The sequence below is a fragment of the Cryptomeria japonica genome, chromosome 1, assembly GCF_030272615.1.
Source record: "Cryptomeria japonica chromosome 1, Sugi_1.0, whole genome shotgun sequence".
Classification (NCBI taxonomy): domain Eukaryota; kingdom Viridiplantae; phylum Streptophyta; class Pinopsida; order Cupressales; family Cupressaceae; genus Cryptomeria; species Cryptomeria japonica.
In genome coordinates this window covers 520,641,803-520,666,831 of record NC_081405.1, presented here as the reverse complement: position 1 = coordinate 520,666,831, position 25,029 = coordinate 520,641,803, and the positions used below count along the sequence as shown (strand labels likewise).

Here is a 25,029-nt window from a genome sequence, read left to right as displayed (position 1 = left end):
ATTGTTTTGCTTTGTAACATTTGAATATATTGTGAGAATCATCTATGCAAAAGACACAATTCTTTCTTCTCTACCCAACATTCAGTTGCATAATGTCCTACTTTTCCACAATTGTAACATGTTGCATCGTTCCTCCAATGGTTTTTGTCACATCCTCTTCCATCTTTGTAATTTGATTGTTTGTTATCTTCTATGTAGTCCCACGAAGGATTATTCTGTGAGTAGGCATTTCTATCATTTCTCCATGGTGGTTGCATGTATCATGTATCATTAGCATATATTGGGTGCTCTACGTGGCCTTTGCATAAGCCATGTTCTGGTCTATCTCCTTGTCACAATCATAGTTAGCAGGCATCTCGGATTAGGGTGATTTGAAGTATTCCAAACTTGAAATTGATTGGCAAAGCAATTCTCAATAAGGTGATTATCCCATTCACGACAAATTTCACAATATAATGAGTTAAATTTGACCAGTATTGTTTTAAGTTCTACTTGTAATGCAGTTGTTGTTCTTTCTCCTTGGGCTTTAGCACAATTTTTCCAAACATGGCCTTCTCTTGAATAATATGTAAATCATATCTCCTTAGCTTTCTTTGTTCATCCCCTTGCCAAAATACCATTATGCAATGTTAATTGTTTTACGACCAATTTTAACTTCTCCAGGGTCTATTTTGTTAGCCAAGATTGAGCCTCTTTGCAGTGAGCCATTGTAACATCTATATAAGTATCAAATATTCTTCCATCTAATGCCACTCTCATGTCTTTTTGCAATCCAAAGATGAACCATTTCATTTTTTGTCATTCACTTAAGGGTTCTAATTTCCAACATACTGTTTTAAATCTTCTAATAGACTTTAATGGATTCATCTTATTTCTGAACTAGATCCCCCATTTTCCTTACATTCTTTGTAGGGATATCTAGAGTGTCAAAATTTGCTAGAAAGTCCCACTTAACTTTGTTCCAACGTTTCTCATGCTTCAGGTTTGTCTTCTCATACCAATTTAGTACCTCCTTCTGCAAGCGAGATACAAAGTCTAGTGGCTTCACCTTATCCTCCTCAATGTCTTGTCTTGCCCAAAGTGATTCTAGTAGGAAAATATGCTCCACAATCTCAATTGTGTCCTTTCTAAATATTGGTAGTTTGATCAAGAAATACATCTTTGTTTATGTCTTTTATGTTCTTGGTCTACGAATTAGTGAATTGTTTGTCTTTTCTTTACACTCTTTACTATATGGGGCTTATGCTCTTTACCCTTATCCCTTGCTAAATTAATCTCAAAGTACTATTTCCCAAGAATTTCTTACCAGTCCGTTATTTTAACTTCTTTCTCTCTTGACTATTCTCTTTTCAATACTCCTCAACCAAAATTCTCTTACTCTTATATAGCTTAGGGGATGGGTCCTAGTATGAGGATTGTGACTCCTCGTAACATCTCTTCATCTTTTTATTTGTTAGTGACATTTCATTAGTTAGTGAACACAGTTCTCCAAAATTGTATCTAATCTTTCCTTCATTTTCTAATTCTTCTTTTATCAGTTTCTTTATGCTTCTATTAGCGAAATCTCCCAAATACTCTTCTTGAATGAGCAAAACCCTTTTCGAAGTTTTCAAAAATTCAAAAAATCTATTATCTAATTTGACTATTAGGTTTGACAGATACAATCTGATTTTTGAACTTATAGAAACTTGTGATAGGAGTGGAGCCTCTATGCTACTACAATCTCCTAACAACAATTCCTTAGATCTCCCATAGTCATTTAAGTCCTCCAAATTGGCTAATAATTGTCTTGCTTTTTTGCATCTTGAACTTGACTTGTTCAAGGCCTTCCATTCTTCTTCTCTGATTTATTTTCCTTTCTTTTCAGTAGCACCCACCTTGGCGTGCTCAACAAAAGTCTCATTAGTACACACAACCCTTATTTTTCCATTCTTCTATGGTGTCTTTCCTCTTTCTCCATTTTGTTTGTCTCTTTTCTTCTCCATTTGGGCTTGCCATGTTCACTTTTTTTGTTACTTCAATTTGCTCTAATTTCTCTTGAATTTTTGTTATCTCCTTTGGCCAAATATGTTTGGTTTGGGATTACATTACTCCTCTACCTTTCCCATGGTAGTTATTTAGTATCTTTTCTTAATGGTCACATCTTTTCAAGAATTCCTTTCAAAATTCCATCATCCATCCCCTTGGTGCCTAATCCTCTCTCACAAAGAAGACACCAAGAGGACAATGTCGCAAATTATCATAATATTCTCATTCTTCTTTCATTTCTTATATTCAATCTAAAATTTTAAATCTTGAGTATGTCCCAATTGTCATTTATACAACCTAGACAGGGTCGTGAGAACAGAACCAATGTTAGCAAGAAAATGGAGAACACAAACCGAAGTTCTAAGCCCCAAGTACTTTCTAAGTGTTGTATTTGTACTCTCGAGTCGGTTATAGAAAGGGAGAAAGGAGTTAATCCAAACAAAGTACTAACTAGTTAAGTAAACATAAAAGAATATATCATAACACATCATTTATAGAATTCCAATATCTTTGTATTATCAAAGATCAATCAAGTATATTCATTTATCTAGATATCTCCTTTTATATCATCTATAGTCATACATACATATTCATCTCTATATCTTCCTTACAAATTCTCCTATATCTTCTCTATATATTTTCCAAATACATATTCACACCTTGTTACATATATCTTTTCCTATATATATATATATATATATATAGAGGATGGGTCGTGACCCATCTATACTATCCTTATCCTAGATGATCCTAGATGATGTCTTTTTCACCTTTTTTCTTTTATTTTCTTGAATTTGCTTCCTAACCCTTTTCCATACAATGATTAGTGCAGATTGGTATTCGCACTTGAAGTACACTATAAACATCCTTACTTTAGTAGAATAAAGTTGGGTTTGACTTAAAAGCTATGCAATTGAATCCAAAACATCATAAAGTAGAGTAGCTTATAGACTAGACAACCAACACAGCCTTAACAAGGAGTTGGCCTTCTCCAATGGCTCCCACCATGCTTTGGAAAAGGCAATCGGGTGTGGCACACTTCCAAGTTGTTTGGGTTTCCAAGACTAGTGCTAAGCTGCAAGACAAGGGTAATCACAAGCACCTCATTGGGTCCAGTGACCAATGCAGCAAGGATCCTCATCCTACCCCCGTACCATTCTTTGGGTGGCTCCATGCCTCTCCACACACCACTTACCCCATTCTCGTGGCCAAGGACTAGAAATCCTACCGTTCTTCTTTATAAGACACGTGGGAGGGAACAACACTTGAAGACACCAACAATAATGCTCCATACTAACATAATAGTAAGTGTGTTGATGTAATTATCAAACACTGTCAATAAGGATTTTTGCTTTGCCTTTTTTGTACATGATTGTCCACTTATGTAGAGTCTTATGTTCTTCCAATAGTTGTTGTCTACCCATGTTTTCTCTAGGCAAAATGAACACTTGGCTCAAATTATGGTTTCTCCATCCAGCTAGAATTCCATCTGTCAGTATTGCCAAACAATGGCAACTTTTGCCTGTATTTTCACAAAATCCATCCAATTTTCCCCACCTCCTTTCATGAATTAACTGAATGAGATTTCCACATAAATCTTCCAACCAAAGCATGTTAAGCTATTGTGCATGATTATGTGCCAAATTGTGCCCTTGTCTTACCATATATGGATGTGTACCATGGAGGGCATAGATCAATGTCAGATCATGATACACCAAGGAACCAACCCTTCAACTTTCAAGATCTGAAGACAATATCCATATTCAACTCAAGCATTCAGAAGTTTCTGGGTAAAGGTACCACTCGTTCACCTACATGAAATTACAGGAATAGGTGCATCATGGTAAGTGCATAAATTTCTATTTATCAGAATATTAAAAGTTTAATTGATGAGTCTTATACCTCTTTTTGAACGATAAATTGATATATACACACAGGTAGCTTAGTTTTTTCAGTGTCTGCTGCACATCAAAAAGAACTGCTGAAAGTAAATGAAATGAGTCACTTAATGAACCGTGAACACCATCTTTTACGCCTTTTGTGTTTAGGTCCATTAAAGTAAATGAATGTGCAAAAATTTGAAATAAACTTGAAAATTTATAAGGCAGGCATTCTGAAACTAATCATGACTTGTTCACTAGTTCCATGTTAAGCCCAGTGCATTGAATTAAAACAGGTCCAGTACCGGCCAAACAGTAAATTCATTTCAATTTGTTTCACTTTCTTTCAATGCACAAACCTGTGACGAAGCAAGCCCTAGACAGCTGACCAAAATCCCTACTTAACTTCACAGCATGTAAACAAACGAGTTTCCACAATAACGAAAAGTGTTAATGAACACCAAAAGCCTTATTTCTTCTTTCCAGCTTTACCCTCCTTTAACCTCACTCTCTCATCAGCATACCTGATACCCTTACCCTTGTATGGCTCTGGGGGTCGCCATTTTCTTATCTTCGCTGCATAGTCCCCAATTATTACTTTATCTATTCCTGTAATAGTAATCCTAGTATTCTCTTCAACACTGAGTTTGAGATCATTTGGAATTTCCATACGCACTGGATGTGAAAACCCAAGATTCATGACCAATTCATTCCCTTCTAAAGAAGCACGGTAACCAACACCAACCAATTGAAGTTTCCTCTCAAAGCCTTTCGATACTCCAACAACTATGTTGTCCGTAAGAGTGCTGTGGAAACAGTAAACTAAACATATTAGCAATGAATCTGGTCACAATTGTCAAGAAACAAGTACAAGTAAAAAGTTAGATATAGCTAAATTATAACTAATGAAGAATCAAAAGGAAAAACAAAAATTGAACTTAATTTTCAAAAAAATATTTGTGAGCATTTACACTAAATCAGTAAGTAAAATCTTGTCTAGACTAGATAACACATGGCTGGCATTTTAGGGGAGCATTCATCTAGAAGCCGGTCTGAAATCTATTCGAATCTAAACTGGCACAAAACTTTTGAAATGCCATGACAACACAAACTGGGATAAACTAAGCAATATTATAGTGAAAAAGAACTGTAAAATGTTCAAAAAATAAACCAGTAAGATCCTAAAAGTAACCTCTATGACAAAATAAAAATAAAGTAATAAGATCATAAAAGCTCATCGTCTATGACAAACTAAAAGTAAACAAGTAAGATCCTAAAAGCTCATCATCTATGACCAACTTAAAATAAACCAGTAAGATCCTAAAAACACAACATTTATGACCAACTAAAAATAAACCAGTATGTTCCTAAAAGCTCGTCATCTATGACAAACTAAAAAATAAACCAGTAAGACCCTAAAAGCTCAACATCTATGACCAACTAAAAATAAACTAGTGAGAGCCCAAACGGCCGCCCATCTATAACCACTTCTAGGCCATATTTTAAGGCCTATATACAAGGATATAAATACATAATGTGGCCTTCCTACACATTCATCCTAAACTATAGCATACCATTTTTCTTCTTTTATGAATGTTTTAGAACCGAAAAATTTGACATGCACAGCTGCAATAACAGTTAATTAGTCCACAAGGTAGTAGCTTATTAAAGGAAGAAATATTGACCCTTTCAAGTCCCATAGGAAGGTACCAACTCGTTTCAAGAGGTAGAATTATGCTGTTTGAAAAATTGTCACGCATATTACTAGCAGCTATGTGCCATTTCATGTGAGCAGAACTCAGAAAGTTGTAGAAGAAAGAGAGTTGTGTAATTCTCGTAGGAAAGCTGTCCATGTTAAAGCGCGTGCCCAAGGTAAGCACCTCTCTAATGAACATATTAAATGGATAAAAATCCTATCAAGTCCTTGAAAAAGCAATGCTTAAAGATAAACCGTTAATCTGAAGACAAAGTGCACCTCAAGAAACTGAAGACAAAGTGCTCCTCAAGAAGTTGATAAAGCATTCCTAAATTTCTACAAACTGCAGAGAGAAATATGATAATCAACCTCCATCCTCAACTATGACTACACTGGAGCTAACAAATAGAGAACCTACCCTAGCCTAGCCTATGCTGTTGGTCAATTTCAGACTGAATCATAGGTAGAGACCAGATTGTGGAACAAAGCTCATTTACACCTCATCCTGATAGTACCATTAATCTTCTTCCTTGAGGATACAATATGAGGAGGCCTCAAGCAATCTTGTAAGGAGAAAGGAAACCAATAGACAAGCAATCTGCAACAGCAAGGAGACCTTCGAAACTAAACTATCTCCAACCTTACCTGTCCAAGGGGTGGTAGTCACTTATAGAGGCAATGAGCTATGAAAGGATATCTTATCTTGGACAGAAGTAGGATACATCATTTTACAAATAGTCTCGAGTGGAGGAAGTGAGCACCAAACTCGGCCTCTTTAATACTCTCCATAACAATTATCCTTCAATGGATAATCAATGGATGCATGGTGATTTTATCTGCTTGAGATGAGCCCACTCTGTGAAGCAGAGACTGTCCCCTAATCTCAAAGCTGTAAAGACTGCAGGTTTTGTTTATGAATCAAAAAGTTTCACTTTGGATGAAGTATATTGAATTGGAGTTGCAGGCACTTCTTTTAGAGATATTCACTTCAGAAAAACTTCCCTACATTAGAGTTGAAATACTTTCCAAAAACAGTCAATGGAGAACAACCACTGCATAAAACATGTTATAGGGATGCATGCATAAACATAAAAAGCATATGACTTCTAATCGCAAGAAAATGGAAGTCAAGCACAAGAAAATGGAAGTCAAGCAATCTCCACCTTCCATTCCTTCAAGGCAAATTAAAGATTAGAGAGAGTCTTCGTTGTAGCATTGAGGGCCATAACCTCAGTATCATCAAATTTAGCCATGATCTCTCTAATGTTGCATACTGCAATGCATCAAATTACCCTCGAGAGAGATCTTGTGCCTGCACCCCAAACCATGTAACAGGGTACTTGGAAAATATCAAGAACCATTTCAAGGGGAACAAAATAAATTAATCATCAGAAAATGTATACACCATGCACTTATATTAACCATTCATTTGCCTATGGAATCTATCAGCAAGCACTTAAATTTCAGAATATTGATAGATATATTCATGCCACCCAACCTATGAATACTGCAGCAAATCCAAGGAAAATTTCTGGCCCTCTATAAGATTCACCCCTAAGCAACACAAAATCCAATCCACTATCCACAATATGACAAGGACAAAAAGCCCTCAAGAAAGGATGGATGTTATGTGCTCTCTGCAAGACTATATCCACTGCCAAAATTTGAATTAAAATGGGCTCTCTTCTCCAGCTCCCATGGAAAACCCTCTGCCCTCCCAAGCTCCTTGTATTGCTGCATATAAGTGCAAAAATTATAATAGCCCAAAAATTCTTGCAAAACATTATCTATAGCCAGATTCAACAGTTCCAAAAAAGTAGAATGCAGTTCTCTCTTGGACTTCACACTCCAGGGAAGCAAGGGAGGAAAAATGGCAATATAAGGAATTTTGCCACCTATAGGAGTTTGATGTAATGAACATGGATGACATTATCACTTAATGGAGCAAGTGGGTTGTCCTTTACACGATATGTAGCATGTGCAAGGAGATAGGTGGCTAAATCCAATGCCCCAACATGCTATATCATGGTTCCCTGTTGAATCGCACATAAAAGCATTGGCTGTCCTCTTTATTTTCCATACTTCAAATTTACTGATATGAAACATTTACATCAAGCCTTTAGACATACAATCAATTTTTACATTCAAGACTTGAAATATAGAAACCATCGTCCTAGTCTAATTAGTATTACAACATTGACATAACCACCATTTCACCTAGCTAATAACAACTACACCTAGTAAAACATTATTCCAGACCAACAGAGCCATAATTGTGCATTTACAAAAGAAGCCAACTATACTATATAATCTGCAAAAAGTAACAAAACTAACAACTAGTGGAGAAGGGCACCGTCACCATGATGCATAAGATCTCGTAGGAAATGTTCATGCCCATTTTTTTCTGTCTAAAGAGTTAGAGAAAGAAGACTGCAACCCCTGCTTGATCCCAATCATACTTCTGATCAACCTTACCCTAATCATCATGGGAAAAAAACCTAAGGGCCCAAAGAAACCATTTGTCAAGAAAAGATATTGCACAGTTATTAAATTGATTAAAACAAAAAAACAATGTACTCAATGTTCGGATGTTTTCTTAAAAGATTTGGAGGCAAAATTGCAATTTTTTTAATAAGTAATCTGCAGATATTTTCAATAACTGTCATTAGCATGAAATATTTAAGGATTTGTTGGAAATCTGTTAGATATGATAACATGAGGGCAGCTAGTAAATATAGTCTGTATCAAGCTCACCTCTAAAGGTGTCAAAAGGAATTTGGTGGGAAGATGGTCCTTATAAGATTCTAGCAAAAGAGCTAGCCAAGAGAATTAAGTCACTTGTGGCCTGAATAACTATAGAGGAGCAAATTTGATCCATGCCATCTCAAATGTTGAATGTTTGCCCCAGTAATACCGGAATTGCCACACAGGATCCACATTGGACCAACACCTACACAATTACCTCATAACCAGATGCATTTCAGCCCTGCAGCTCCACACCAGGAGGTTTGCACCATCTTGTACAACTTCATGGTCCGGTGTAGTTCAACTGGACCAACTAAAGATGGCACACAGCACCCATAGACCTTCTATATGGCAAACACATCATGTTGAACCATCACACCACATGAGCACACTTGTAAGTCCCACTTCTGTGTAGAAGACCAATCATCACTCATGCAGAGATGTGGTCTCTCAACTGTTACTAACCATCAACCATTTTCTTACCATTCTAACATGATCAGCGTTCTTGTGATGTAAACTTAAAGTATACATCAGTAACATACACAGAACACAGATTAGAGAGAACACAGATTATAATACTGATCTAAAGATCTGCATATTAACATCTAGACTCATATTCATAGCACAGGTGTAGCTAGACAACAGCAGTTAAATATCTCTCCTGAGAGTATACCATATATAGATTATAGAAACTAAATATAGTTTGTTGTTTCAATTTGAAGTCTTCTGGTTTCATCTTTCTGATCATATTTGACTCTGCCAATTTTCTTGTACTTATAACAAATCCAGATTCCAACGGTTTAGAGTGTTGTCCTCCAGAATTTCCATGGTATTTGCATAATTGGTATCAAAGAATATTTTTAATTTATTTCTCAATTCTAAAGTGAGAATTTTTATACTTAACACCCATGCTAGTTTGGCAAAAGGAACACAATTGGATTCAGTAGCAGAATACCAAAAAAAGTTGACCAAAGATTAAAATTGCTGATCACCAAAATAAAAGCTTTTGAAGCCTCAAACATTCAGAAACTTATCGATGATGCTTTCAACGAGATGTGCACTGCTCTCTTCAAACAGTTTAGACTTTTGAGCACCATTGCATTTCATTTACATGGCATTAGCATGGAAAACTAAACATCTAAATGGAATTCAATTACTCGAGATTAAAATTAAAAAATACCAGCAAATTAAAAATACTCAAATATTCATAAAAAATAAGGGTGGGGGGAGAGAGGGTTGTGGGGGTGAAGGGAGTAAAATTGTTCTTAGTATTTCATGCCAAATATAGTGCATAAAAAAGAGAAACAAACATAAGACGTAAAACGTAGAGTATGTTTAATGTTGCCAATTACTCTCAAATTCTCAATCAAGTACCACTTACAACCTAGAGTACAAAACAAAATTATTCTATGAGGCTCCTAAACTACAGAATGAAAAGTCAATGCAGATTCCTTTGTTCATCTGTGCTCTGAAAAGGTTTGATTTTGGAGTGAAATTTTGATATAAAGGAGGGGCAATTTTATAAAAAACCTAGGAATAGAACCATAGGCTATTCAATAATTCACAAGTTACTAAATAACCAGCAAAAAAATTCTTTTTTTTCAAAAAACTACAGGGCTTTTGTGACAAAGTCTAGTTTTCAGAAAAACCATGGCAATACTTCAAACTAGTAGGATCCTGAAGTCAGGCCACAGTTAACCATGGGTTTATCCCAGGTTTTGTAACTACGGTTTAGATAACTCATGATATTTCTATGCCCCCCCCAAACACAGCACAACCTTCTAGCTCACATGCTAGCCAATCTTTCTAGCATCAAGGGCCACTCAAGTCCAAGTGAACCCAAGCATTCCAAATTTTCAAAGATAGATTGCCCATGGGGTTTTCCTAATTTAAAAACAGGGAAGAGCTGGGGGGGGGAGGAGAGGGCGATTCATGACAAGACCCCATTTTTGGTAAAAACTAGCCCAGCAATTCAAACTAACATGGTCCCAAAACCAAGTTCTGGCTAGCCATGAGTTTTTCGTATGTTTTGCTCCTAGAGTTTTGAGAGCCCATCATGCAATTGGATTCCCAAAACATGGCAAAACCTTTCGGCTCATATGCAAATCCATCTTTCTAGTATATCTTGTCAAAATTCCAAGAGAATCTAGCCATTCTCACATTTCAAGGCAAGATTGATGTTGATACTATCAACAAATGGATGCCAAGTACAAGCATGTTAGTGCTTGAGGCTATCTCGTTCAAAGTAGGGCCCTAATCAACAATGACGACAACATTTTAAAGATGACTACATCAATTTAACTTGGGTGGGATGTTTAGAGCACCCAACATACAAACAGGTTCAAACCTATAGATGCATGCGAGAAGCTCATCAACACCATATGCAAAGAATACTATCCTCCCAAACACTTTGACGATGAGTATGTGAAATTCCAACAATTGCACCAAATGCAAAGATCAATCTATGAAGGATTATACAAGAGACTTTCATCATTAGTTTGCATGACTTTGTGTTGCAAAGATGAGGGAATAAAGTGTTAAGGTACGCCAATAGAATTTACCCTTGAATTCATGTCGAGATGGAATAAATCATAATAAAAACATTGAGGCAAACCTATCATCATGCCCCCAACATTGAAGTAGAAGGTGAGATGAAGTAAAAATTCACTTCATCTCATGTCACATTCAAGATGCAGAAACAATTCTCTTGTACATGTGGCTATGCCAAGGAGAAAACTAACAATGCCTTTTAACATCATAGGAAAGCATGAAGAAGCAACAAAATAATTGTACCACCAACATCCCACAAGCACCCATAGTAATTATGAATCTCACACAACAATTGGCAAGGTCCAACAACCATATGCAATGTCACAACAATAATTGAAAGATCCCAAATGGATCCTTTTGCTGTTGCTGCTGTAAATTCTTAATTAAACATACTATATTTTTGTAATTTTCCGGTGATCTTATAGAATAGACAGAAGTTGCAGAAAGGGATTGTTTCTTTTTGGGTTTTGATGTTATAAGTAAAGTAATTGATAAATAGCAACAACTGTGAAATAAACATTAAACAATGTTCATATGTAAGAACACTTAAGCAATCTGAAAATACTGCAAATCATACCAGGCAAATAACCTAGTTTTGTATTCAGCAAGAATCCATACATATATTTGGAGTTGTTCTCAATCTGGATTGATGCTAGATGGAGGAATATTACTGGCAACGAACAAGGAAGACCAAATAAGCTGAATACAACCCTTCAAGCCAACATACAAACAAGGCGTGGTTGCAAAGGAGGCGTGGAAGCTGCTGCAAATCACGTGCCAGCTGAAATAGACCAGCTGCCCTGTTGAAACCCCCAATATGCACGCTGAATCTTCAGGCCAAGAAGATGTGTCTTCTACCTCTGAAAATCTCTGTGCAATCCTGGATAAATCCACTGTCAACTCCTGCTGAGGGCTACGTCCCAACAAGCTCAGACCTGGGGTTTGCATCCCAAACCAAAATCACTCTTCCAGAGCAATTCCCAAATTCGCAAGTTTCAAAATGATCAAGGATGTTATCAATTAGGTTTTCATCTCCTTCTAACTCCTTTCCCTTTGCAAGTCGAACCCTAAAGAATAATAAAGCTTGCGCTTTATAATTAAAGTGACACTTTCCCAATTATGGCATCAAACTATAGAAAAATATCACTTAATTGCGAATAAATAGCTTCAAGCATCCAAAAAGACTCCGGGAGGTGAGAATCATGTAGCAAAGTTCAAGACCTTTCCAATGAGCTATAACACGTAGGCATATCAAACCACATGAAGCCAAAAACCCCTTATTACTCCGAAATGGCTATATACATAGCCTTATTTTAATTTATTTAAACGCTAACTTAGGAAATATTTAAATATATTAAAATATTTCCATAGATCCAATAATAACCCAAAATAACCAACCAAACATGAATCTGACTTTGTCACCTGTCTGTGACTGATGCCGGACAAGATGGGCCAACTGGCAATCCCATCCCTAAAATCTAGGGATGCTCCTAGAAACTAGGAAACACACCCAATCTTCCTGAAACTGAAACCATGGTATGGTCTCGTGGAACCTCAAATATGGAAACTGCCACAACCTCCTAAAAAGTAGGGAATCTCCCTAAAAAGTAGGAACCTCTCTCCAAACACCTGTAACTGCTCAAAAGGATCTTGCTCTGCTCCTTGGTCCCCCAGGTGGTCATTCAGTCAACTGCCAGTTCTCCCTAAAAAATAGGAGACCTCGTCTGAAGATCCGAAACGGCTCACAGAGCCCCTGCAAAGCTCCATGACCCTCAGAATGAGACCCCTAACCATGTCGTTGACCTATGGGAACTCGAATGGTAGGTCAACCCCTGCTCATCTCATGTCACCTAGAAAAGAGGACATTACAATAATAGATCAATTAGATATTGTATTCGATGACCCCAAGGGCATTCCAACACCTATGCAGTGAAATATCAAATCGACCTCTTGCAAGGATTCCCTTTTCAAAACAGTCCACTATACTGCAAATCCAATTGAGAGACTGAAAAAATAACTGATAAATAAAAGAGTTCTTGGATAAAGAGAAGATCAAGCCAAGCTCTTCTCCATGTATAGTTTGATAGTCCTCATGTGAAAGAAAGATGGTTTATGGCAGCTTGAATTGAGTGTCAAGGCATGCCTAAGCACCTAGGTAGAAAGGCATTAGAAATGTGCCAAAACCACACTCAATGCTATGACAACAATAGATCAATAAAAAATTACAACAATATAAAAATGTCATCGATGAGCTCAAGGGCATTCCAACACACTACACAGTGAAACATCAAATCAATCTCCTAATAGGATCCCCTATTCAGGATAGTAAACTATACCGTTGATTCAATTCAAAGAATAACAAGATTAGATGAAAAATGAAGGATCCCTAGACCAAAGGAAGATCAAGCCAAGCTCTTCTCCATGTGGTAGTTCAATGATCCTGATGCTAAAGAAAGATGGCTCAAGGAATAATAGGAAAACTTGCACAGTTGTGTCAATTGAAAGCAAGCAAGAGGCTCGCCTCAAACTTGCAGATTGAGTCCAAGCAAGTTCTCACAAGTTAAGGCGGTTTTAGTGACATAACCTAGTGAGTTTTGAGCTTGGATTCATGAGTCTTCAGCATGTAATTGCAAGTCTTGACCAGAAACTCACTTGCACCCAAAAAGTGAAACCTAGGGTTGTAAAATTTTTTTTTTTCTTTTTTTTTCAGTCGTTTGGTCATCAACATGTGCAAGTTGAACAAAGCAGATTGATTGTTAATGATTGGAGGTCAAATTTGAAGACTAAATCAATTTGGCAAAGGCATTTATTCTTTTTTTCCTTTTTTGAAATTTCAAAGTTCAAACACTGAAAAATTTGTTGCTATGCTGCCCAATTTTTTTTTTCTTTGGATTTTCCAATGTCCATGCTAGTGGTGTGTTTTGTTTTATTTTTCTAATGTTTTTTCTTTTCATTTTTTTTCTTGAGTTTCATTGTCATGTGTATGAAAACCTTGCTTGAATTTTCTTTGTTCTTTTTATTGACCAGAATCGCCAATGGCAATGGAAGGTAGTGACAAGAAAGACCAAATATGGAAGCATGGCACACTAGGTGAGACCCAATGCACAGTGACTTGCAATTTTTGTGGGTTTAAATATGAGAAGAGAAATCAATGGATTAAAATTTCACCTTGCTCAGATTGTTGGCTAGGATGTAAAGTTGTGTCCTCAAGTGCCAAAAGAAGTGAGGGAAGAATGAATACCCTATTTCTAGTTATGAGGAGAAAAAAATGGAAAGAAAGAGGGTAAGGGAAGAAATGGTATTGATTATGAATTCCATAGCCAACCCCAAGCATCAAGAGATTCTTCTATTTGCCCACAAATTCAACATTCCTCCATTAAGAAGAATTCTATCTGTCTACATTCTCCAACAAATTTATTCATTCCTTGCAATATTCGACGAGCACAACCTTCACTTGAAGGTACAACTTGGAACTAAGAGAAACACCAAGAGGCTAGAATGGCAACAACAAACTCTTGGTTCTACAACAATATACACTTTAATGTGCTCAACATCCCATATTGGGAAGGGTTGGTAAATGCATAACAATCACTAGAGCAGTGTTTAAAACTGCAACTGCTAAGGATTTCAGTGGCATGTTGCTAGAGGAAGCCACAAAAATACACAGCTTGTAGTACATGCTAAGAGGAAAGTACGATGGAGGAAAATTTGCAGCATTTTATTAGATGGATGGATGGTAGGAACTTAATGCTAACTAATAAACTTTTTAGAGGCTTTGAGTGGTATATTTGTGTTCTCCAAGTCCAAAGATGCCTCGTGTGAAGTGAAGAATGGTGAGACTTTGTGCAATCTATTGGAGGGGGTGACATAAAAGGTTGGAGTGGAGAGTGTGATCCAAATTATCACAAACAAGGCACCAGCATATGTGACCATGGGGAGACTTATTCAGAAAAGGCATTCCACTACTTTGTCGAGCCCTTGTATTGCCCATTGCTTGGATTTAATGCTCGAGAACGTTGAGAAGAATCAGTGGATCTAAAGTGTGGTTGAAGACGCTAGATGCAATACCAAATTTAGTTTGTTGAGAGAGCAAATAAAAGGCAAGAAGCTTGTGTGATCATGGCTCACATGATTTCCAACCAACTTCCTCACTCTGCAGAGTATTGTAGCCTCGATTCCTTCTCTTAAACACATGTTTGTGAGAAATGCCTGGATGCATTCTCCATATTCCAAAAAAACATGATGGGAGAAAGTCGTAGACAATTTTGGATGATGTTTTGTTCAAAAATGCAAAGGAGATACTTAAGAGTACCTAACAGTTACAAACTTCTTTAATAGGAAATTTGGTATTTACATTTCTTTTATTATTTTTTTGATTTTATAATAGCTTAAAGTTCATTTTCCAATATTTTAAGCGATAAAGCTTTGTTTAAGGTTTTGTTTTTGGTCAATGGTGTTAACATGTCATTGGGCTATACCTGTGAGGCCATGGATAGGACCAAAGAGGTCAATTTGTTTAATTGTAGCATTAACTGTTAAGTTTTATGATCAGATTAGATAAGCAATAATTCAAGCACAATAACACAGGATGTACCCTGGGAAAACCTTCCTCCTGAAGGTGAAAAACCCAGCAACAAATGTCTTGTAATGTATTAACAAAATGTCTTTACAAATGCTTCACACTTTGAAGCTATACAACAAGAAGATTCACTCTAGAATCAAGCAATAAATATAGGTTTGATCTGCCTTATATCAGAATCACAATTAGCTGTAGGAGATATCAAACTGCTGGAGATAGAACCCAATCTTGAAGAAGATGATATCTATACGATCTGCCTGAATGTGAAGGAGAGATGCCGATCTGCTGTAGAAGAATACGAACTGCAGAAGAGATACGATCTGCTTGTGTGTTGATTCGATGCCTTGAAGGAGAGAAGGAATGATTCTATATAGTATATACCCATACACAAGGTGGCGCCAACCAACACGTCTTCTTGGAAAGTCAGCTCTCTATCAACACGTCTTTATTAAGAACCGATTAATGCTAAGAGACACTTCTTAATCATCAGTTAAGTTATGATTAACCCGACCCTTCAGTAAGCATGGTGGGGTTGCATTTAGTTATAATATTAAATATTAAATCAGCAAGAGTGAATTAAATCCATATTCATATAAATCGATCTCCTGAAATGTCTAAGGCCAGAAGGCCAATTAGACATTTAGGTATTAGACATTTAGGTTTTGCACTGTCGGTTTAGAGAAGAATGCTGACCGACGCTATAAACATCACCATTAACAAAATAAAATATGAAATCATTTGGCACATTATGAATCAAATTTCAGGTTTGGGCATTCAAGTTTGGTGACCAATTCCTGAGGGAGCTGAATTGTTGAATCAAAATAACTTCTACACTGTTCACTGTCAGTACTGAGCATAATGCCCTGGTGGCAAGCTGAGTTAGGGAGGGTGTCGGTTCTAGTAGAGGAAACAGCATCTGATTGTATAGATCTGCAGTACCGGAATCGGCAGGAGAATCGATAGAGAAACATAGTGCATCAGACAGATCGTGGTCGCATCAGAAGGAAAGTCTCCAGTTACTGAAAGTGGCAAACATTATTTAATCCTCCTTATGGTGCCGACCCAGAGCTGGAGTAGCAATTATACCCCTGTGCAAGGCAGTGTTTGGATGATATTGTAAGTGAATAATATTATGATTTGATTCAAACCAAGATTCATGGGATAATCCCACATTCATTGATAATTTCTGGCTATCTCGGTTATAGCTGTGATTTGTGTTCTTCGCATAAAGCCCATAACTGTTTAGTACTGTATGCAGAACTAGGGTTAAATGATTAGGTTTGAAATCGTTGCTACTGAGTGTCCTGCTGTTCTAGACTGGCATTATAAAATAGAATTGGAAGTCAGCAACTGTTGTTTATTTCTAATCTGTCAGTACTTCTTGAATGTGTGTGTTGGTCCTGCTGAACATGTTCCTTCCTCACAATAAAGTAATTAGCAGGATCATCTCAGTAACCCTAAATCAAGGGTATCATTGTAATTATATTGAGTACTTGGGTACGTTCCATGTATCATGTTTGTTTTCTGTTACTGTCTATAAACCTAACATTCGTGTACGTTTTCTGTTACTGTCTATAAACCTAACATTCGTGTACTATGGACCATTACAAGATTCATTTATGGTTGTAAGGGGGAACTAAACTAGGTCAGACTAGCCAAGGACAAGAATCGTCTCAGCATTTGCAAAACACCTACCTATTTTGGAACTCTCAAATTATCCTGTGAACTTGAAAAAAATATTAGTGTAAGTTGCTTTATCCATGGCAGAATCTCTTCAAGGCTTCCAAACCCTTAATAAATGGAGACAAACTTGACAGAGCATAACCCGTAATGCTTATGCTTAAATATGTCTTTCCACCTGTAGTATTTAGATTCACTAAAAGCAAAGCCGTATAGTAATTTGCACCTTTTTTCTATATGTCTAAATAGAACAACTCCATACCTCATAATGAAACCAAAGGCATTAAAATCCAAGGCTTCTTTACTGAAATCAACTCAGAAACATAGAACTACATTTGAAAGCAACATAAAAGATGGTTTTTATGAACAAATAACTTAATGTGTGAAGCGAGATCTTTTACTCTTTCAATCTGTCCCCTGCACTATAGAACTAAGAATATGCTGTTTTTTAAGCTTTGCCAGACATATTATATAAGCCTATTAAAGTTCTCAGTCCCCTATTTTTTTTTGTCCTGCTAAGAAATGTATCTGACTGATAAATCGGTAATCTTCTACAAATAAATTATGCCTACTATCAGACACTTCTAGGTTCATGGTAGTCCTCTTCCTGGTGCTACTTTCTAACTCCACTGTTATGTGCAATGCAATCGCAATATATCTTCCTTATGAAATTAACTCTTTTCTATGTACATTTCCATTGTATTCGAGTGAAATCAATTTAGTATACAGTTCAATTTAGGAAAGTTTCAATAGGGATTTAACATGCTTTTTTGAGTTTTTTGCCTTTATTGTTTTATAAGAAGCTTCTTTTCATAGTTCATTTGGGGTTGTCACATTCATTGAGGACTTCTACAAATTACATGCATGCATTAAACATTGGTCAGGGTTTTCATGGAGTTAGTTGTGTATTCATGAAGGGCTTGTTGAAGACAAACTTGTATGGAAACTAAATACTCATGTTTAAGCATCTCAGACAGGTCTCCAAAACTTCAATAATTGCTCATCCAAACTGGTAGGGTGTGGCTATGAATTATATTCCAAGTTTGATGGAATATTTTATTTTATACTTAGGATTATATGCTGATAGGACCTCTTCTCTAGATCCGGTGATGCTCCTTTGGACTATATTTCTGGTGCATCCTATGCTCACACATGTAGCCTTTTCCATCTAAATACTCTCAATATTACAAGCAAATCTATTACTTGATACTATGATAATATTTGAACCCCTTCTGATTGCTCAGAACATAAATGACCCTCTTTAGCTCTTGAAAGGAAATCCATGTAACGTGCAATATTGTTTAGTCAGGCCATATGCACTTGTTTTCTGATTATGCCATATTCCAGATGCATGCGTCAAGTAATAAATAAAAGCCTCAACCAAAAACGATATTGAATATATTGAATAAATTGCCTGCAACAAAACTACTGGTATTTAAAAGACTAAAGAGGAGAGCTCATAATTTTAATATTTGCAACACAGATATTCTTTGCCATGGCAGTCTTTACAGGAAAGAAAATGTCTCTGCTTTTTAAGGCCACTTTTCTTCAAGAATACACATAATTAGATGGTTGCTAGAGGAGTGTCAGATTACAACAAAAGCATACTATTAATCCTGAGATTAAAAGGTCAACATCCACTATCAACAATGATAACATACAATATCATGACTTGATGAAATTATGCATACAATCATTACACAGTGCCTTTTTTAGTTCAAATGCACCAACAGTAATCTGTTCGCCTTTGAATAAACATTTGCAACACAAGTAGAATAATTGCTTGTCCTTGGATCACGACTTTCCAGGTCTCCTTTATGATGAGCATGTCATTTACGTGGGAATATATCACTCCAAAAGTGAAACCCATCAGAACAGAAAATCAATAAGTCCCCAGTTGATCTGAATTATTTTGTCAATTCAAAGGACAATACCCAAAGCAGAATTTGTGGTATTGTAAACACAACAAATCATATAAAATTTCATTTCATTGAAAATTTGTAAGAACCATGCAATTTTTGGCAAACTCTGTGAAAGAGAGTTGTGTGCCCTTGAATTTATCCCATTTGGGCAAACTCTGTAAAAGAGAGTTGTATGCCTGAGCCTGTACAATTTAGGCAATCTTGTGAAGGAGAGTATGCATATAACTCTGTAACTCCATAACTCTCCAACTCCTTGCAATTGGATTCAAATTGGGCTTATTTATAAGCTTTCAAAGAAGCTGAACAGCCACCACATTTATGTTTACATCGGAAGTCGAAAAGACAATCCAGTATTGAAAGGTTATTACATTTATATGAGAACAAAAATTAATTAAAGATTAAAATATTTAATTCTCTGACTTATTTCTGATCATTACTCCCTTCTTGAAAGGCAATGGGCCCCATTGCTCGATCATCTTCCAAATAAAATTCTGCCATTTAACTTGAAAGTGCTAAATCGCTTCTTCCTGATCTGCTGTAGCAGCAGGAGCCTGGTCAGCTTGAGGCGTAGCAGCTACTAGTTCCTTGGTAGATGCTGCAGTAGCTTCCTTGTTTCCTTCTGCTGAAGACAAAGACAAGGAAGAGTTTGGCGTAGTATGGGCAGCAGCTCATTGGCTGTAGATGCACATACAGCGATCGAAAATGGCTCTGATACCACTGATCTGAATTATTTTGTCAATTCAGAGGACAATACCCAAAGCAGAATTTGTGGTATTGTAAACACATAACAAATCATATAAAATTTCATTTCATTGAAAATTTGTAAGAATCATACAATTTTTGGCGAACTCTGTGAAAGAGAGTTGTGTGCCCTTGAATTTATCCCATTTGGGCAAACTCTGTAAAAGAGAGTTGTATGCCTGGAATGTATCCAATTTGGGCAAACTTTGTAAAAGAGAGTTGTATGCCTGAGCCTGTACAATTTAGGCAATCTTGTGAAGGAGCGTATGCCTATAACTCTGTAACTCCATAACTCTCCAACTCCTTGCAATTGGATTCGAATTGGGCTTATTTATAAGCTTTCAAAGAAGCTGAACAGCCACCACATTTATGTTTACATCAGAAGTCGAAAAGACAATCCAGTATTGAAAGGTTATTACATTTATATGAGAACAAAAATTAATTAAAGATTAAAATATTTAATTCTCTGACTTATTTCTGATCACCAGTGAACAATATAATTTTGGTGTGACTCGTAGCTATTAGTGAATTCTTTACATTTCACAATTTCTCTATATTTTCCTTTATGGCCATTAACTTGGAGCAGGTAGACTACAGAATCTTTTTAGTGAATATATCTTATTGAAAGGTCCAAACTATAGTAAATCTAGAAATTGAGTTCATTTTTTAGTACACTTGTTTACATAAAGGGGTTACCTATTAAAAGGAAATGTACTTGTGGCATATAGTAATGCTCACTACTAAAAACATAAACATTAAAAATCGCTTCTTGTAACATCTTAAAACTTCTGCATTCATCTATAATTCAGCCAAGATATATCTGATTTCATTTTACTAATATCAGCTGAACCATGTCAAAAGTGTTAAATCTGCAGAAGGAGCAAGATGGACAACAATGGAAGGTTTAGAATATCTGCAATCTTTCTCTATTTCTTTTTTCTTTTAAAAATGCACTTTATATTACAGCAAAGAACATGACAGATATATTAACTAAACAATTGAGTTACACACAAAATGTCAGCTTATGAATGCCAGAAAAGCTAACATCTGTTTGCTGCCCCTAGAACAAAGAATCTACACCTCTGTGCTTAGTAAGCAATTTTGACTTTAACATGCATAGCCAAAATCTTGCTTAATACTATAAAACTCTCCTCATCAAAGATTGTCTCACATCTTGTCTTTCAAAGCAAATCAAATGGCATACAATTGTATCGTATGCTCTCTGATTATTACAAGTATCTCCTAAAATTTGGCCTTACCAGGAAAGAAGAGCCATAGGTAAATTTATGTTTTCAGCCTGTAACTGTGTCCAAAGAAACCTGGCAGTGAAGATTTCAGAATCCATGTCCAAAATCTCCATCTCTCCCTCATATACGTATAAAGAATCTGAAATACCAGCCTTGTTGAGGTTTGATTTGGCCACCATGCCTTGGGGAAGAATTGCTCATCTCAAAACTTTGTTTGACAGAAGTTTCTGATTTCGAGATAGGTCAGTAATGTTTTTACTAAAAGCTTCCAAACACAGTGTCCGGCGGGCATGATCTAATGGTAAGATTCAAGACAGAGCAAGTGCAATAATGATCCGAGTGATTGCCTCTTTCAGTGGTGAGTGGTATCGGATCATTTAAGCATGAGAACAGTCGAGCCTGGTTGCCTCTTAAATAGAAAAGTGCCAACTTCACAAAGAATGTCTGCCTTAGGAGAAACCGACCTTGAGTTGGCCAACAGAAAGGACAAAAACATAAAATTATTATTTATTTATTTCATAAAATTATTATAATATTTAATACCTTTACTAATATTATTATTTATTAATTACTAATAAAGTAGTGTTAGTAAAATACTTTATTTAAAATTGCAGATTGCCAAAATGATTGTTCACATTTAGTGTACTGCAGGGTGAGTGTCATAACATACTAATCAAAAAATATGAATCGCCCACAAATTGAAAATAGTAAAGCTTCCCAGTCTATCTTCCATCAAGGCTTCTAAGTCTAGTGCAGATGCCAAAGTGGTTGCAGTTGCTTGTTGGTTGACGGTAACTGTCATAAGGCAGGCCGCTACCTAATTGAAAAGAATTCTAGAATAACAGTCATATAAACTTGGGTTTGATACGAGTTCCTAAGCACTACATCCATTGTTTTCTCACCTCTAGTGATGACCTTCGTCAGACCCATCTGCTGGCTCAATGTAACGGATGATTCTTGTGGATGTTAATGTGCCTATTAAAACAAAAGCACAGAAGCCTCTACACTCAAAGCTGCCAAAGAAGGTAATGCACAGAAATTTATTTTCCCCATTTTTTAAAAACTTTAAAATATAGAAGAAATATTTACATCGTTAAACAGATTGTTGGGTTAGTGGTTGCCCTATTGGTTGTGCCTATTAGAATAAAATCACAAAAGCCTCTACACTTAAAAACTGTCAAAGAAAGCAATGCACAGAAATTTGTTTTCCCTATCTTTAAGGAAATGTAAATAGAGAAGAAATATTTGCATCATCAAACAAAATGTAGACTTAGTGGATGCCCTACTGGTTGACTATTTTTCGTTGACAAAAACAGCGAGTCAAAAGCCAAGATGCTGGCTTGATTGCGGAAAATTCTAATACAACAAAGACCCGTTTAACTTGATTTATGTGCTATTCTGCCTAATGTTTCCATAGCCATGGTGATGAGTTAACAAGGCCTTCAGTCCTCTTTCTGATAAAATGTAGCTGATCTCATTATTCCAAATGTGCCTACCAATGGAAGTTAAAAGAAGCCCCCATAAAGGAAAAGATAAAGCTCGGAAATTCATTGCCTTTAATTTTTTTCAATTTTAAAAAGAGAATCTAATTTTGAATTGCTTAGAAGAAATTTTGACTGATGAACAAGAAGGAAAGCTTGTGTAATCAAACTAAATATGCATTAACATAAGCATTGCAGCCAGAGAAATAAAACTAAAAATTTGATACATTTTTTTGTTTCGCCATAATTGAAAGGAAACGGTACCGAAACAGAGAATCTAATTTTGAACTGTTTAAAAGATTTTTTCACTAATGAACAAGAAGGAAAGCATGTATAATCTAACTAAACATACGTTAACATAAGCATTGCAGACAGAGAAAAAGAAACTCAAAATTTGATACATTTTTTTGTTTCGACATAATTGAAAGGAAACAGTACCGAAATAGTCCGTGTAATTGATGGGCTTTCCTATTCTCCACAGCCTTGTAAATTCTGAGCCCAGAAGTCTCCTTCTCTAACTTAAGTTCATCTGGATATGTAAGGGAAAGCTCCCCGAGGGGCCCTTTCGTTTTAATAAGTTGTCCATCCAACAAAATCTCCACATTGGATGGCACTTCCACAGGCTTTTTCCCAATCCTGGATTCTTTACACTCAATAACCAGCCTTCTAAAAGAAACAGAAACTTTTGAATGTCTGTTAATGGGGGCTCTGAGGCCATTGTAAGAAACAGAAACTTTTGAATGTCTGTTAATGGGAGCTCTGAGGCCATGGTCTTCGCCCAGGAATGTGCTTTTCGGAGCACTGCATTAAAACCCATCAAATAGATTAAGCATTTATGCAAGACAGCTCTGAGAACCATTTAATGTATTAAGCATATATACACGACAACTTTGAGACCAATCCAATAAAGCAAGCAGATACGCAGAATTACATTGCTACCAATCAACTATAATAAGCATTTATAAAAACCAGCATGAGAAACCATCAAATGTGTCAAGCCTATGTGAATTATACTTACTAGGTACAGTGGGGCAAGGTGCAGGTGAGAGAGGCCATCTCTGCCTCCCTAGTCGTGTGTTGCTGTTTCGATCTTATGCCAGTGTGATACTATCGGGGTTCTGGCATAATGCAAAAGTATTATACAGAAGGCGTCGAGGGTTTTGATGGTGATCTTTTCTCGGCAGATTAGGTAGTTCGAGTGTTTTGTCTGCACTAAAGCAGTTACAAAGGCAATCGACTCAGTTTCAGGAAGATTGAAGATAAAAGCCGGGCGGATCCTGTGGCCGGGCTCGCACCTTATCCACTCAAACTTTGTCTTTAAATTATTTTCTAACGAAAAGAACTAAATTTCATAGATATCAGGGCTCAATCACTCTATTTACAGGTTTGAAATTTGGTGGATGATTTTTTTTTGTCTTTCATATATAAAAGAAAATTTAAGTTCAAATTTTCTGTTGTGACACAAATTTTTAAAAGTTTGATTGTATTCTAGGACAAAAATAATTAAACGGAATAATCTGACCATCAAATTCAAATGTTATTCATTCATCCTTAGCTACTGTCATTGATAATGTGAAAGTGAGACTACCTAGAGCAAGGAAAAGAGTTCAATTAGGATGAAAGTTTCAAGAGAGAGAACTACACCAATAGTAGTTGTGTGGACCCATTCATGTCTAACCAACAAACTAGATGCACATTTGACCAGAATAATAGTCAATTAAAATTCAAGGATGCATATTTGAATTTTTTTAATCATTTATTATTTTGGTCAAATGTGCATCTAATATGTTAGATAGGTCTTGTCTAGATAACTAGTAAACATGTGAGTCCTACACTATTCTTACCTTGCTACACCAACATTTGTCAAGCACACTTAAAAAGCATAATCTATCTATCTCAAAATAAATGAAAACACATCAAATTTCATGCATAACTTCCATACCAAGGTGAGAACGGGGTGGGGCCCGAGAGGAGGAGAGCCACCCAGAACCGAATTATTTATTATTTTGGTCAAATGTGCATCTAATATGTTAGATAGGTCTTGTCTAGATAACTAGTAAACATGTGAGTCCTACACTATTTTTACCTTGCTACACCAACATTTGTCAAGCACACTTAAAAAGCATAATCTATCTATCTCAAAATAAATGAAAACACATCAAGACAAATTTGAGTATCAATGAAAGAGCAATAAGAAAGGAATGAAGATCAAGTAGACCCAAGTGATAAGAGCAAGGTCATAAAAGAAAGTGACACCTTAAATACAAATGAACATATAGAAATAATAGTGTTGAAATGAACAAATAGTAAACAACAACGAAATAATGGAACGGTATCAAGTAGGCAAACAAATATAGAGATAAATGATATGAATAATGTCTAGGGGGGTTGATAATGCCATTGAACATTACTTCTTAACATCTAATGGAGCCCCCAACTACTTATCCACACCCCAATTTGAACATCACTTCTTAACATCT

At 36.2% G+C, this 25,029-nt stretch overlaps 1 protein-coding gene across 1 annotated transcript; it reads right to left on the bottom strand.

The window, feature by feature from the left end:
- Positions 1-4,097: 4,097 nt before the first annotated feature.
- On the bottom strand, positions 4,098-23,946 carry LOC131059958 (large ribosomal subunit protein uL6c). The gene is made up of 3 exons (XM_057993029.2): positions 23,568-23,946; positions 22,988-23,350; positions 4,098-4,714 (listed from the first exon to the last, which is right to left on the bottom strand). Exons 1-3 carry the CDS (start codon positions 23,603-23,605, stop codon positions 4,378-4,380), a joined length of 738 nt encoding a protein of 245 aa, XP_057849012.1. The 5' UTR covers positions 23,606-23,946; the 3' UTR covers positions 4,098-4,377.
- Between the last annotated feature and the right edge of the window lie 1,083 nt (positions 23,947-25,029).